At 37.3% G+C, this 14,788-nt stretch overlaps 1 protein-coding gene across 1 annotated transcript in view; it reads left to right on the plus strand.

Annotated features, from left to right (window-relative positions):
* EPHA5 (EPH receptor A5) overlaps window positions 1-14,788 on the plus strand; it is a 147,612-nt gene that overhangs the window by 116,567 nt on the left and 16,257 nt on the right. The window contains exons 10-12 of the mRNA XM_087827578.1: window positions 9,301-9,362; window positions 10,815-11,024; window positions 13,828-13,977. Coding sequence (XP_087683704.1) covers window positions 9,301-9,362; window positions 10,815-11,024; window positions 13,828-13,977 — 422 coding nt within the window. The remainder of the gene's footprint in view (window positions 1-9,300; window positions 9,363-10,814; window positions 11,025-13,827; window positions 13,978-14,788) is intronic.

Here is a 14,788-nt window from a genome sequence, read left to right on the forward strand (position 1 = left end):
AGTTTAGTATGGGCGTGGCAGAGTAGGTACTGAATGATTATATAGTTACTACTATTCATTTATCTCTGTTGCTATGCTCTGAACTCCCCCATATCCATTTTATTCTTGGTCCATTTTAATGTACCTGATATTTTGTCCTACCTACATTGCCTCTTTCTCTGAAACTGACACCCTCATAGTCACTACTTTTTAAATTCCTTCAAACCCTTATTCAAATGATCACCTCCATGAAATATCCCTCATCATTTCACCCTGAAGTAATGTTTCCTTCTTTTGAACACTTTGCCTATGTAAGGATTTTTGCAACAGCCTATAATGTTGCTTCATTTGTCCCAAACTCTTGGTCCATCTAATTTTGGCTCTTTTTCATATATTTTTTAGCTTCCTAGCTTAAAAAAAAAAAAAATCTGCTCCATGAGAACACAGACCATGTCACAAATATTTATGTAAACCTATTGCACCTAACCGTACTTAAACACTTTGAACCTCAATGTCACACACAAAAGGGGAAATAATACCTACTTTATAACATTGCTGTTCAGATCAAATTAAGACTGTTGGTTGATAATTAGTTCAGTTGTGGAAAAGTTAAAGTTGAGATAACTAAACGCATCCAATTACACATGCGTATGTACAAAATTACAGACAATTATAGTAGTGAGTAAGCATTTATCTCCATCTTTTTAAGAGAATGTATCAGATATTAGTAGGCAACATCCAATATTTATTAGAACTAATATTCACCTACTTTTATAGATTCCTGATTTGTTACCAAACTTATATGAATAGACCATGACTGAAAAACTAAGAGAACTAAACTTCTCAGAGTAAAACAACTGAATTTGTCACATGCTTTATATGCACATGAAGACTTTATTTATAGAAGCAAGTATCAATATCCACAACCAATATCTAATCTAAAAAATGCTAATCTAAAAAATGGTACTGTAGTTGGAAATAGTTTTTAAATGTCCAGTCTCCTAACCAAATATCCTATTTGATGTAGCTTCCATAAGGCTACACATATAAGAGTAAAGCAAAATGTAAATATTTTAAGTATTTCTCTTTATTTTGTGTTCTATGTGAATCAAAATTATATTTCCCCTTAATAATGTAGCTCTTGATGTTCAACTTAGGAAGTCTTCAACTTGTTTTTAATTTACCATGTTGCAACTCACTTTATTTGTGTCCTTAATTTCATGCTCTCTGATCTGATGCTAATTTATTCAGCAATTATTCTCAACCTGCAGCACACAGATAATGAGACATAAGTGCAACCGAATCTTGTGATTTTTCTGATTGAAGCTGAGGTGGAGTCTGAAGTAGTAGTCCCATGCATGGTGCCATCATGAGCCTTCATCTCTTCTGTATCACTGCCCTACACACCAGAACCGTGGGCCCTCATTCAGATTCCTTCCGTGTTTCGATGTTAAGCAAGACACATAGATACATATTCAAGAGAGGCCTCATGACACATGATGTAAAAAAGCCACAGGTCCTGGCTTAACTGACTCATTGGCAATGCAAGATGCTTTAGTGTAATATACACAGTGCCAGCTTTTACTATGTAAAAAGATTCAGGAATAAAATTAAAAGGAGAAGAAATTATAATTTTCCATTGCAGCATCCGTACTTTAAGATTTTTTTCTCACCCATGGAAATTATTATCAAAATTGATTGAATGAATATTTCTGTTGAATCTTAAATTATTCATAGTTACATTTCTTAATCTGGGATCATGTAAAAATAAAGTTAGTTCTCCTTACTACACAGTAACATTCTTAAAAGTGATATATTTTTATAGTCTATGATAGGACTAGAGACATTAAATAATTTTTAAAGGGCATAAATGATACTAAATGAGTGAATGACTAAATTACAATTATGCAAATATTTAAACCCAGAGCTTTTATTTTAATTTTGAAATTTTTGTTCTATAAAACCATAGGTGTTTCAGAAAACAATTAAAGTTCATACAAAGGAAATTGCCTGAAATCTTTTTACAGGATCTTGCATATAAGTTATCACTGCTACTTACCATTAACATTACTTTAAAAGTTTACTAAACTTAATGCTATTTATGAATTTCTCCATTAGTCTGCACAGTAGTACTATCCTGTGGACACTAGTATTTATTCTTATTTTACAGATGGGAAAAATTAACTTTAAAGAGGTTAAATATCATATTACCCAATATAATAAAACTAAGCACAGGATAATGTAAGATTTTAAAGCAGTTCTGTATGACCCCAGAACCCAAGCTCTTAAAAAGTGTGCATTACCAACCATATGTCATTCAGTATACACTTGAGAAGAAATATTTATTTATTCAAAAAACATTAAGTGGGCCTGGCTGGCATTGCTCAGTGGTTGAGCATCAATCTACGATCCAGGAGGTCACTGTTCGATTCCAGGCCAGGGCACATGCCTAGGTTATGGGCCCGATCCCCCGTAGAGAGCAGCTGATCAGTGACTCTCTCATCATTGATGTTTCTCTCTCTCTCTCTCTCTCTCTCTCTCTCCCCCTTTCTCTCTCTGAAATCAATAAAGACATGTATATTTTTAAAGTATTAACTGATCACCTAATACATGTTTATACCTATTAATCAGTGGGATCCAGTAGAGAGTAAACAGACTGAGTTCCTGACTTTATGGAGCTTACCTTTTTGGGTGGGGGAGACAAATTAAATGAACATATACTCTTACATTATATTAAATGAAGAAACTAAAGCTAAGTTAGGATCTTAGGGATTGGTTCTATCAAGGGTTGGTGGTTTCTATTTTACTTAGAGAAAGGCCTCTCTGAAAAGGCTTGACTAAAGTGAAGGTTTAGACCTTACAGATCCCAGGGGTATCTCTTCCAATGCAACTTGTATGGAGTGTGCAGGAAACAGCAAGAAGGCCACTGTCGCTTCAGTAGAATGAATGAGAGCAGTCTGGAAAGAGCTTAACTTAAAGATGCGGTAGGAGGAGAGAAACGTAAGAAGCCTGGTCCCTGTGAAAACAACCTCTTAATATGAGTTTGGAGCCTAGGTAGCCAAGATGGAATCTAATTTGTGCATTAACCGGATCAGTCAGGCTGCTCTGTTGAGTATAGATGGTGGGAGCCAGTGTTTAGCAGGGAGCAGTGAGGAGGCCGCTGACGGTGTTCACACCCAATTATTGATTAGACCAGGGTAGTGATCTAGCAAGATGGAAGGCAGTAGTTGAATTCTTTGAATATTTTATTTCAAGATTTTTTAAACTGATTTTTAGTAGGAGGGGAAGGGAGAGGGAAGGAGAGAGAAGCATTGATGTGAAAGTGAAACATTGATTGGCTGCCTCCTGCACGCCCCTCGCCAGGGATCCAGCCTGCACCCGGGGCATGTGCCCTGACCGGGAATTGAACATGCAGCCTCTGGGTGCACGGGACAACACCCAACCAACAGAGCCACACTGGCAGGGCGAATTCCGTATATTTTTTTGAGGGCAATCACAGCTTCTTATGGTTTGGAAGTGGAGTGTGAGGAAAAGAGAGGAGTGAATGATAATTGTAAATTATTTGTCATGGGAACCTTGAAGAAAGGAATTGCCATCTGGAAGGAATAAGACTATGGTTGGTAATTAGTAGTTCAGCTGTGGATAAATTAAAGTTGAGATGCTTATAAGCATCTAGTTACATATGTTGTATATAAAGTGTGATTTACCTTTAGTCCTGGGAAGTGTATATTGAACTGTTTGAAGTATGAATATGCTAAACCATGATGGAAATAACTTTAAAACTGAAGTAGAGACAGAAGTCAGCTCACTAATTTGGCACTCATTTTCCTTTGTTAGGGCATATACAGAGGTTTAATAAATACATATAAAATAATTATTAGGGATTTATAAGTGCTCTTCCTGATAAAATCTAAGTCCTACTCATCTGAAAGAATATAAATCTATGGAAATAGATTTAATGCCTCTTAGAGTGACTAGATTTGATAATTCTTAGAGTCCTCACCTACTCTGAAAAGTCTATAATTTCTGATTCCATAACAAATTGTTATCTACTTACATTAATGTCAGAATAATTCTAATCCATTTTTAATATGAGAAATGAATATCTAATGGAAAAGTTTATATCAATATAAACAATATGAAATAAAAGAGAAAAATATGTAAAGTTTAGAACTTCTACATAAAGAAAGATTTGATGTTTTTATGTTCCTGCATTAGTACAGGTTTTAGATTTTATCATCTTTCCCAAAATAATTATATATGATTGACTTTTCCTAAAGTGTTAACCAACAAATAAGGACCATAATGGAATGAAAATATCTGAGCATCCTTCTAACTGCCCCATACTGTGTCCCCACCCTCCCCACCTTATAAACATTTTCTATTTTTATTAAAAGCACAAAATCCCATTTCGTGTCTATTAACCATGAATAATTGAATCATGACATTTGCATTATCCCATGTTTCCTTGGGTAAAAAAGAAAAGTAATTTCAAACCATTACAAGTGTGAGTATACTAAATGGTATACAACCCAAATAGAATGGCATAGTGAAATAAGACTATAGATCCACAAATGTAAGCACTGGCCTACTTTTAATTATTTACAAGTCTTGTAAATTGTTTTGCAGCTAAACCCAGTGACAGTTATTTTCTAGTGAATCACAAAGCTGCTAAATCAGATGCTCCTTTATGTCCTTAACTGGTATCATGTGAGATTTTATGGAAAAGGGTTAACTTACCAAAAGTGGCTCACTCTCCTCTCTCTTGGGTTTGTGATGAACATTGGGCACCAAAAATCATGTACTAGCAAAACAAACTCAATTTTTTAATTTTGGTAGGAAAAAACCCTCAAATATGAAATCTACCCTCTTAACTTTTTAAGTGTTCAGTACAATATTAATTACAAGCACAGTGTTGTGTAGGGGTCTCTAGAACTTTCAGACTGCATAACTGGAACTCTACACTCACTGATCAGCAGCTCCTCCTTCCTCACCCCAGCCTCCGGCAACCACCTTTCTTACCTCTGCTTCTATGGCTCTGACTACTATGGATCCCTCAGATAAATAGAATCCAGGGCCATTCCACTGTAGAACACTCCGGAACACTCACAGCATGTATGTGTAATGATCATATGTAAGAATATATTAATTACTGAAAGAGGCTGAATTCCCACCAGATCTGCCATCAGTGGTTGAATAGTTTGGCATGGCATAGTCATGATTACTGAGCTTGTATTAATACAGAATAGTAAATATTTGTGAGATATAGAAATAAAACTTGAAATTAAAATAAATATTTTGAAATTACAGACATCATAGTATGGAAGAAAGGAAAACAGCTTTTATAGTCAGATGGACATAAATTTGATTCCCAATTTTGCTGCTTACACAAGTTGCTCTAATCAGCCAAATAAATATATCGAATCTTTTTAAATTTCACTTTTCTTTCTCTGAGAAATGTCTCTTGTAATATTTTTATAGAGTTTTGATAACAATTCAAAATAACATTGTGCATTATAAAGAGTAGAAAATAAATCAATAAAGTGTAGCTCTTTTATAATTATCAACAATAAATATGAATTCCTCAGATAATGTTTCTATTACTAGTTAGACTCTGCCTGGGCTGGGTCTTCAGTAAATATATACAGTAATATAAAAGCCCTAGTCTGTGATTAAAATCATGTTTTGACATGCTTTATGAGCTCTCTTTGTATGGATTTTTGATAATATGCTTTCAAAATTATTGGCAGATCTCTTTGTACTTGAAGCTGGATAATGGAAAATGATTTATACAGTTTTATTGAATTTACAAGGGCTAGAGTAAGCCACGTTAATTATTGCTATGTCATTCTTGCAGGCTAGCAGGAACTGAGACAAAACATAAGCCAAACTAAATAGAATTAGCATTCAAATGACTCAAGCATAAAATATAATCAAATAGGTCCTGAAGTGTCTTATTTTTGTCAACAAAAAAATATCCTGCTTGTTTGCAAGCATTCATTTTAATTGCTTTCCCCTCATTTTCTGAAATATGAGAGGTGTTTTAGGTCCCTATCATATTTCTCAAGTAGCATTTTTGTTATTGACATTACAACCAACGCTGTCATACATAATTAATCTGACTTTTAAAACCAGGTGATGCTAGCTTTAAAATCTTACAGGATGAATACCGAGTGCCCATCTCCCTAAAAAGTAATCATTTTTCTTTCCAGCTGTATATTATTAAATGTCAATGAGTTTTCTGATCAGTTCATTCTTTTTAGAGTATAAATTCTTTCTTCTAAACTCAGTGATTTGGGTTGAATTTAAAGAACATATTTACCCCAAAAGAGATATTTTACATGGGAATTCTGTCCAATTCCTGCTCAGTAGACCTTGGGTGCGCAGTAGTCAATATTTACCACGGACCTGTAACTGTAAGGAGAGAATCTAAAACATTAGAGGACAGCAGGAAAACATTCTAGAAAAAGAGAGAAGGAACAAAGTTTTGTAAGTAGAACCGTATGGAAAGGGCAGAGACATAATGACTTGGGTCGAGTAGATGATAGACGTAGATTAGGGCTTCGCTTTGCTTGTGTGGCTGAGCTGAGAGGTGCCATGCGAGAAAGCTGATCCTGGATATCCGCCCGAGTTCAGCTCTTGTCATCCTTTACAGTGTGACAACGCTCTCAATGAATTTCTGTAAGCAAGAGACGAAATCGGCCAGCCTCGGGATGCTGGAATCACAGGCCGATTCCAGGAAATGTGGTTGGGCGAGGGCGGGTGTTTTCAGCAAGCGCGATAGCCTTTTGGCTCTATTAGCTGTGAATTTGCTGAAATACTCCTGCTGTGCTTGACTGAAAGCTGGTGCCTGGACTACCCGTGTGCCCCCGTCACCCGGCTGCTCAGCTTCATCCCCGGGTACCTCTGAATCCTGAAATGAGGCAAATGAATGGGTGATGCCTGGTGCAGGGCATTTTCCAGGAAACCCCGCCTTATGGCTGGCGTAACTTCTGTCATGTGGGTACCTGTGCCAAAGCAGTAACCAAATATTTTGGATATTACCCTTGGGGAATATATATTAGCTTGGACTTTTGAAAGAAAAAGGGCTTCAACATTAACAAAAGGTTGAAATGGGCTCTGACAGGTGAGAATGGGACTAAAGGGACCCAAAGCAGAATTTTGTCTACTTTAGAGTTTGTGTGAAGTCCATTAAAACAGGTAATATCATGAAAATAAAGTTAAATTGGAAGCATTTCTCTATTCTTGAACTTAGATTACAATTATACTAAAAAGATAAAACATTTTTAATCTTTTTTACTCTTGTGCTGTCAGAGCCATTTACAAATACAATATGAATCTTTCCTTTAAAAAAAAAAACAAAACAAAGATATTGTATTTCCAGTCCGTTTTAAAATCAGTATTCCCCAACTCATCTCCTGTCACTTCCTGATTTACAAAGAAAAAATCCACAGCTCTTCAGAAAAATTAAATATATGACTATATCTGAACTTGATAGGCTCTCTCATGACAAGATCCCTTGGCACACCCTGCCTCCTCCTCTTGGAATATCTGTCACCTTTTGTTACACCAGTGACCCTTTCAGTCTCCAAGCTTTGTACCAGATGACATCCCCAATGCATATTCTATGCCTATATGATGTTTCCCCTAACGTAGGCATCTACAATTATATGCCAAGAATTATTTTAGGTGAGCGTATTTTTATAACTTTTATAAACTTTAAAAAGGAGGAGAGGAATGTCTCTGCCTTTGTAACATGCTTGTCACATTCCATGAGAAGAATATTGCTCCTAAAATATTTTCAAAGAAGATAATTATCTGAGTGAGCAATAACACTGATTTACCTTATTATTCTAAACAGTGAGTTTTAGGTGATTTTGAGATGAAAGATCCTTTTTCCTCCTAGTTATTTCTTATTTGTAGGTAATTGTATACTTTCCATATCTCTACTTACACTCCTGGATGATGGGGAATGGGTCAGTATGCAAGCTCTAATTCCATGACTTGAATTAACCACTTCTCAAGTAAAATACAGATGCCCCTCTGGAGAATGCCATTAAGTTAATTATAATGTATTTCATGATGGTTGTATAGGCTTTTTTCCCTTCATAATACACAAAAGTTAATTAGTAGATGCAGAAGATAGTAATTTTTCTGTCATAAAGTCTTGTTTTACTAATCTCAGAATAGTTTAAATTAACATTTAAAATGTATGTAGTAGATAATATAAAAGGGGGCATGTTCTGAAGTACAGTGAGGTTAATGTGGAGTGATACAACTAACAACCGTGTCCTAAGTATTTTCTCATTTAACAAGGATTTTTTATCTTGTATTTTTTATCCTGTATCACAGACATATTATAAACAAAGTAGCATAATTTTATGGGGGATAAACTATGATTTATTCCCTTAGCCAACTGACATATAACAAGGAAGTTAACCCACAGAAACAAAGTTGGCTAAGTTTCTAAAATAATAATACATAGCAAATTCTAAGTTGTAGGTACTATTCTAAGGGCCTTGAATGCCCATTTGACTGGTATACTCACAACAACCCTATGAGCAGGTGCGATTAATATCCTAATTTTACTGATGAGAAAACTGAAACACAGAGATAGTTGATCTGCCCCAAATCACATAGTAGTGAGTGATATGTGGCCCAGAGCCGAGCAGTGTGGCTCCAGAGTCCTCCCAGCTAATTGCCAGGCCCTCCTCCTGTTCCAGACGTAGGAGGACCCTTCCCTCAGAAATGATGACTGCAAGGGAAGCTCCAGATAACAAGAGGAGCTAGGACCGCACTTGGAAGAGTGATAAACTTTGGCTAGATGGAGATTCTAAGTGTGTGACAGAGGGAAAAGGGAGGCGGCCATAAGGGAAGGAGTTACAAGAACATAGAAAGGGAGTTATAAAAATACAACATAGACTCAAGGGATCGTGAAGAAGGCGCTAGGCTGGGTCGGAGCTCTGCTGCGGTGTTGGAAAGGACGCCTGTGCCCGCGGTGCTCTGCTGGCTGTTGTCACCTGGCACGTTGCATCGCCGCCTCTGTTAAAGCAATGCTCACCCCTCGGCTCGCTGTCCACACGCTGATTTCACACTCACGGTCGCCGTGTCAGCCTGGTACTGCTCTTGTGACGCTTTCTCCTCACTGACCCCACCACTTTACTAAGATACCCCAGTGGCAGGAACTTACTTGCTACTCATGGGGGACTTTTTAGAAGAAAAAATAAATGTGTATCATTTGAACACTAATAAAAACTTCCAGGTAAACGTTCTAGATAAGAATGTAAAATAACAGCAGCTCACCCATTGTTTTCTTTGCAGGCAAACCAGTGATGATAGTGACAGAGTATATGGAAAATGGCTCTTTAGATACATTTTTAAAGGTAAGATTTGAGGCAAGTTTAATTATTCAAAGGGTTATTTATATATTGTTATTTATATAATGCTATTGATGTTGAAGTTGACCCTCTTTAAAGCTAAATTTTAAAACAGACAGAAATACCTGGAGCCAGAATAATTTTTCTTCTCAGAAAACTTATACAAACTCAACTTATGTGTATCTACTGTTTTATTTATTTATATTCTGATTTGTCTGAAAAAAATAGAAGAAAGAGGAAAGCAAGGAAGAGAGGAACAGGAAGGAAAGGAGGGACGGAGGGAGGGAGGGAGATAAAAAGTAGGGAAGAAGGGGGAAAAAGGAAAGGAAAAAAAGAAGCTCGTACACATACTTAACTTTCTCAAAGTTTATATTATCAGGCAGAGCAAGGAAAAAATGTCTAGAAGGTCCGCACTAATTATCTACAGTAAGAGGTTAAATAGGCTTATAACCCACCTGAAGCCAGCCTCGCTTGGGCCGGTGGAGCCATCATATGGTAACAGACAATACCAGTCCTATATCGTCTGGTCTCGTGGGCTCAGAAAAAAAGATATTCTTTTTTAATGTTCAAGTACCCAAATTTTAAATGATGGCAACTAATTTTATTAATAAATAGTTCGTGCTAGAAATATAGAAATGTAACACATTTGCAGGCCTGATTAAACCTGTAGGCTGGCAGTTTTTCATCTTCAATAATGATTATTGCTGTGGATTAGGAAAGGTGATAGGAAATGGCATTAATAACGATCATAAGAGGGGCCCGTGCATTGAATATGACAGTGGTCCCTGACAAGGCAACCTTCCCTTCCACTCCCCAGCCTCCACCAGATTCTGTTGCCAAAATTCTTATACATATCTTCCAGTTCTCCAGTCTCATAAGGTCACATCTTTTTTCCCCCCCCCCAAATAATCATCAGATGAGCCTTTGCCTGTGTGTCTGCATTAAGTTCAGTGCCCTGGACAGAGACAGCAAGCTTCCAACAAATGCTGATGTCGCCCTGGCCATTGCTCAGCCTCCCCCCCTCCCCCATCTGCTGCTGAAGAATATTTTCTCTCTCTCTCTCTCCTCTGGCCGTTTCATCTTTACAGCAACATGCCTGCCGAGCCAGCTTCTTTTAAAGCACCTCAGCAGTGTGCAGGGCTAACCCTAGGCAGACCCCAGGCTGAGTGAGGAGCACACTCCTCCGACCGAGAATAAAGGAGTTACAGTGCAGAGGAGGGCAATTAAACGAGATTTTCCAGAAGGCCTTTCAAAACCTTTATCTGCTTTGACTATGCAAAGAGCTGATAAGCGTTACCAAGTTAACTCACTATGTATTTTCCAACTTTTTCTGTTGTTCAGATAGAATTTGCCTATGAATTTGGTGATGGTATTAGTTTGGGACTGAAGGAAGACCCTTTCCTGTTTTCCCCCAGTGATTGATGTTGCTGGGCTAATATTTCTGCATCGTCTTCACAGAAAAACGATGGGCAGTTCACTGTGATTCAGCTTGTTGGCATGCTGAGAGGCATCGCTGCGGGAATGAAGTACCTCTCCGACATGGGCTACGTGCACAGAGACCTCGCGGCCAGAAACATCTTAATCAACAGTAACCTTGTGTGCAAAGTGTCTGACTTTGGACTTTCCAGGGTACTGGAAGATGATCCTGAGGCAGCCTACACCACACGGGTGAGATCTAACAGAATGCATTTCTGAAACACTAGACTAGAGGCATTTAATTTTTAAGGATTTTAAAGGAAATAGTTAAAAGGACATTTCTCCAACATAGGCAAAGAGAGAGGGAGTGTGGGGGAATAAAATATCCAGATGATGTGCCTTGCTAGATATCAGAAAGTTCAACTATTAAACTCAGGTAAGAAAATTATTCACCGTATGAGTCTCAATCATTTATTTTTTCCTATGGATGCTGAAAATAAGAAAGGTTCAAATTTAGAGTGGATACACAATGTAAAAATCATATAAAGTTTTAAATGTAAAAAATATTTAGAGAATATCCTATATTAGAAACAATAAATATGTTGTATATACATACACAGTATATATGAATGTACTAGCATTATTAGGTAGCTTAAACTCTCTGCAGTGTAGTATCTTGACCTGTAAAACAAATACATAAATATCTAAACCTATGTTTTAAGTATTCACATAGTATGGAATAAATGAACTATTCCTTCAAAAACTTTCAATTTCCTGAAGGTATATCTAATGTCTTTTCTTACATACTATGTAAACCGTTAAGCCCATATCTTTGGAAAGTTGGTCACTAACTTACATTGTAATTAGCATAAATTAATATTCCATTCCAGCAATGTAATTGGTTCCTGAATTGATAAGTTATATAATTGACCATTCTTTCTGTGGAATACTGTGAGTATTAGTACAGTGAGATTTTGGGGGCAATCTATATATTGTACCTCTTCAGTTTGTGTACTGTATGGTAAACTACATTTATTTATCTTTACAATGTCATCAAGATCAATGTTTAAACTTCTTGTGAAGACAGGACTTTATCAGTGCATCTTTTCCACTCAGCAATTTGATTCACTTTGGTTCCCATACAAAAGAACACTTTTGTCATCTCTTATTTTTATGACAGATGTGTTACACATCTTCTTATTTAATTCAGCTTTTTAAAATTACTTCTACTCATAGTCTAACAGTACATTCATTCATAGATTATAAGGCTTTCTTTTTCAATGTTGTTTTGTGACTCAGTTTCTTAGAGACTCTATTATGCTGAAGATCAAGAGCAAGTTTTATAAGCAAACAAAGTCCTTTAATGGTCAGCTTAATCAATCAATAAAAGAATTGATGGCATATCAATCTTCTTTTTCTAGACTTAATTATCTCTGTCATTATTTGCATTAAATGAAATCTCAGTTAAGAATTACCCTAGACTTAGTGCTATGTTACACTTAATAAACTTGGCCTACACAAGATTGCGGTTATAGGAAAGTCCATTCCCAGTATGATTATTTGATGTCCTAAACGCACAGAGTAGATTGTAAACGTGTGTGTCAACGTGTTGTGCTGGGAGAGAGGGAAGCCCAGGGAAAGCAGAGATCCTGATACCATCAAAAATTATTTCTATGAAATGAGTTATAGTGGCAGTTTGTGGAAAATGCATAGCCTAAGAGGTTAAAAAATAAGGGAACTTCAGATAACACTGATGGCAAATTTGATGGTCAGAGACCAAGAGAAAAATTCTAGGCTGAAGTTTAAAGTAATCCACAAACTGTAATTATAAGAGGTATAATGATAATATGTTGTAGAACGTCACAGATCTAACAGCCAGGGCTAATTGTGTGACCATACCTATGAATATTTAATTAACAGAAGTATGTTTCCGGAAAGTCTTTTGAAAGTGGCATCGCCATGTCTCCAAGAAACAAATAATCCAAATGGAGTTTGGATCGTTCAAATTAATGTCACCTCAGGGGTCTCAGGCATCACCTGATACTGTGATTTTCTCCTATGTCTTCAAACTTTGGTGCATAAACAGCAGTTTAAGTTCCATTTTTCTGCTTTGAAGTACTTATTCCCTTCTTGCAAAATGGGGAGGCATATGCTAGTCTTTTTATGAGAACATGTTCAAAACCTACACCTCTCTCCCCCCATCCCCACTTGATCGATTTAGTTAGTTAGTTTGCTTATAAGTGAAATGTTTGGTTGCTTGGGGTTGCCTGCTTTTAAAAATTAAGAGGAAAAATGTTCACCCTTAAAAGGAGCAGGTTAAATGTTTATTTTGTGAACTAAGAGAAAAACCCACAGAAGCAAATTTTTTTTACCATGTTAAAAAAATCTCAAACTTGATAATGGGGTAAGTTTTTCCCCATCATCTAATTAAAAATTTTTTTAAATGGTTGAATTAAATGAGAAACCTACTTCTTAGGTTAAAAAAACAAAAAATCCTATCCGGACAAATATTAAAGTATGCCAACAGAAAATAAGAGAAATCAAGTCTAAAAGAAATTGCACAATGTTAGGGGAAAGTATAGCTAAGTTTTTAATATATCTGATTTTCATGCTTGTCTTATTAACTGTTAAATTTCTCAGGCTTGCGTTCAGCAACTGAGACAACACTGACAATTCTCATAGAAGAGAAAAATAAAGCACCGGGAAGCCGAGTGCTTTACTGTGGTGGAAAGTCACGAGAGTATACCTTACACCTCATCGATCTGCGCGACTGCTCGCGCCCCCTTAGAGCGGCCACCCGGATACTGGAGTGGAGCGGCGCGTGCCGTGTGTGTTCCAGTCGTGAGACTGGATTTAACCCGAAGCCTTCCAGACAGCCACTTAGTAATCAGTCCGCGAGCGCCTGTGGCCTGATAGGTGAAAAGAGACTACGGGATGGCAAAGACAGATTCCTTTAAAAGGGCCGCGCCTCTGTCTAGGCCTGTTCGGTGAGGCGGCGCTGTCCCCGAATACATTCGACGTGTGTGAGAATTGTTTTATTGCTTTTCAATTTCAGGGAGGCAAAATTCCGATACGATGGACGGCGCCCGAAGCCATAGCTTTCCGAAAGTTCACCTCTGCCAGCGACGCGTGGAGCTACGGGATCGTGATGTGGGAGGTCGTGTCCTACGGGGAGAGACCCTACTGGGAGATGACCAACCAGGACGTAAGTACGGAGCTGCCCCTCGGCTTGGGGTGAAATGCTCCGCTCTCTGGACACTATAATAGTTTCATCTCTGAACATGGCAGTTGCTTAAAAAAATGGAACGCCTTGCTTACCCTCTGATCTGCTTTGCTGTTAAAATACCCTGTCTGCGGAAGCTCAAGACGCGTTAGCACACAGGAAAGCAAGTTACTGTCGTGTAAAAGCTCGGTCCCTTGCCGGCCAGTTCTAGCTGCACTGTCGTGTTGTTCCCCTCATTTTATGTCAGCATCGATTTCAAAGATAAAGGAAGAGCCATCAAAGAATCAGCACTGACAGGCGAGGTTTCGTGATTTGCATTTGATAGAGGCAGCTACTACTCCAGTGCAAAAGGATGAATGATATTGGCTTCATAGTGGATGCTCTTAGAGGGGAAAAAGGAACAGTCTGTGTTTTTTTAAATAAAAAATAAAAAAAAAGTAGGAAGAGTTGTATTGTCTGTTTAATTTAGGGAAAAAACAGATTTTTCCTCACATGGAAAAAAATAATTCATGCGTAGAATAATAGAATTTAGAATTAAAGGAACCATGATAGAATCTTCTAGTCAAGCTCAGAATGCTTATTACATGACACCTAACACATGGCTTTTGTGGCCTTTGCTTTTGTGATTTTCCATTGTTGCTATTCCATGAAGCCTTTTCTGTTTTGCGTCACCTTTAAATTTGATATGATGTCTGTCTAATGACAACAATTATAAAAGCAGCTAAACTTTACTGAGCCCTCACTATGTGCCATACACTGCCTCAAGTGCTTTACCAACTAATATCTTACTACT

Source organism: Miniopterus natalensis, chromosome 1 (assembly GCF_054644295.1).
Source record: "Miniopterus natalensis isolate mMinNat1 chromosome 1, mMinNat1.hap1, whole genome shotgun sequence".
In the NCBI taxonomy this organism is placed as follows: Eukaryota; Metazoa; Chordata; class Mammalia; order Chiroptera; family Miniopteridae; genus Miniopterus; species Miniopterus natalensis.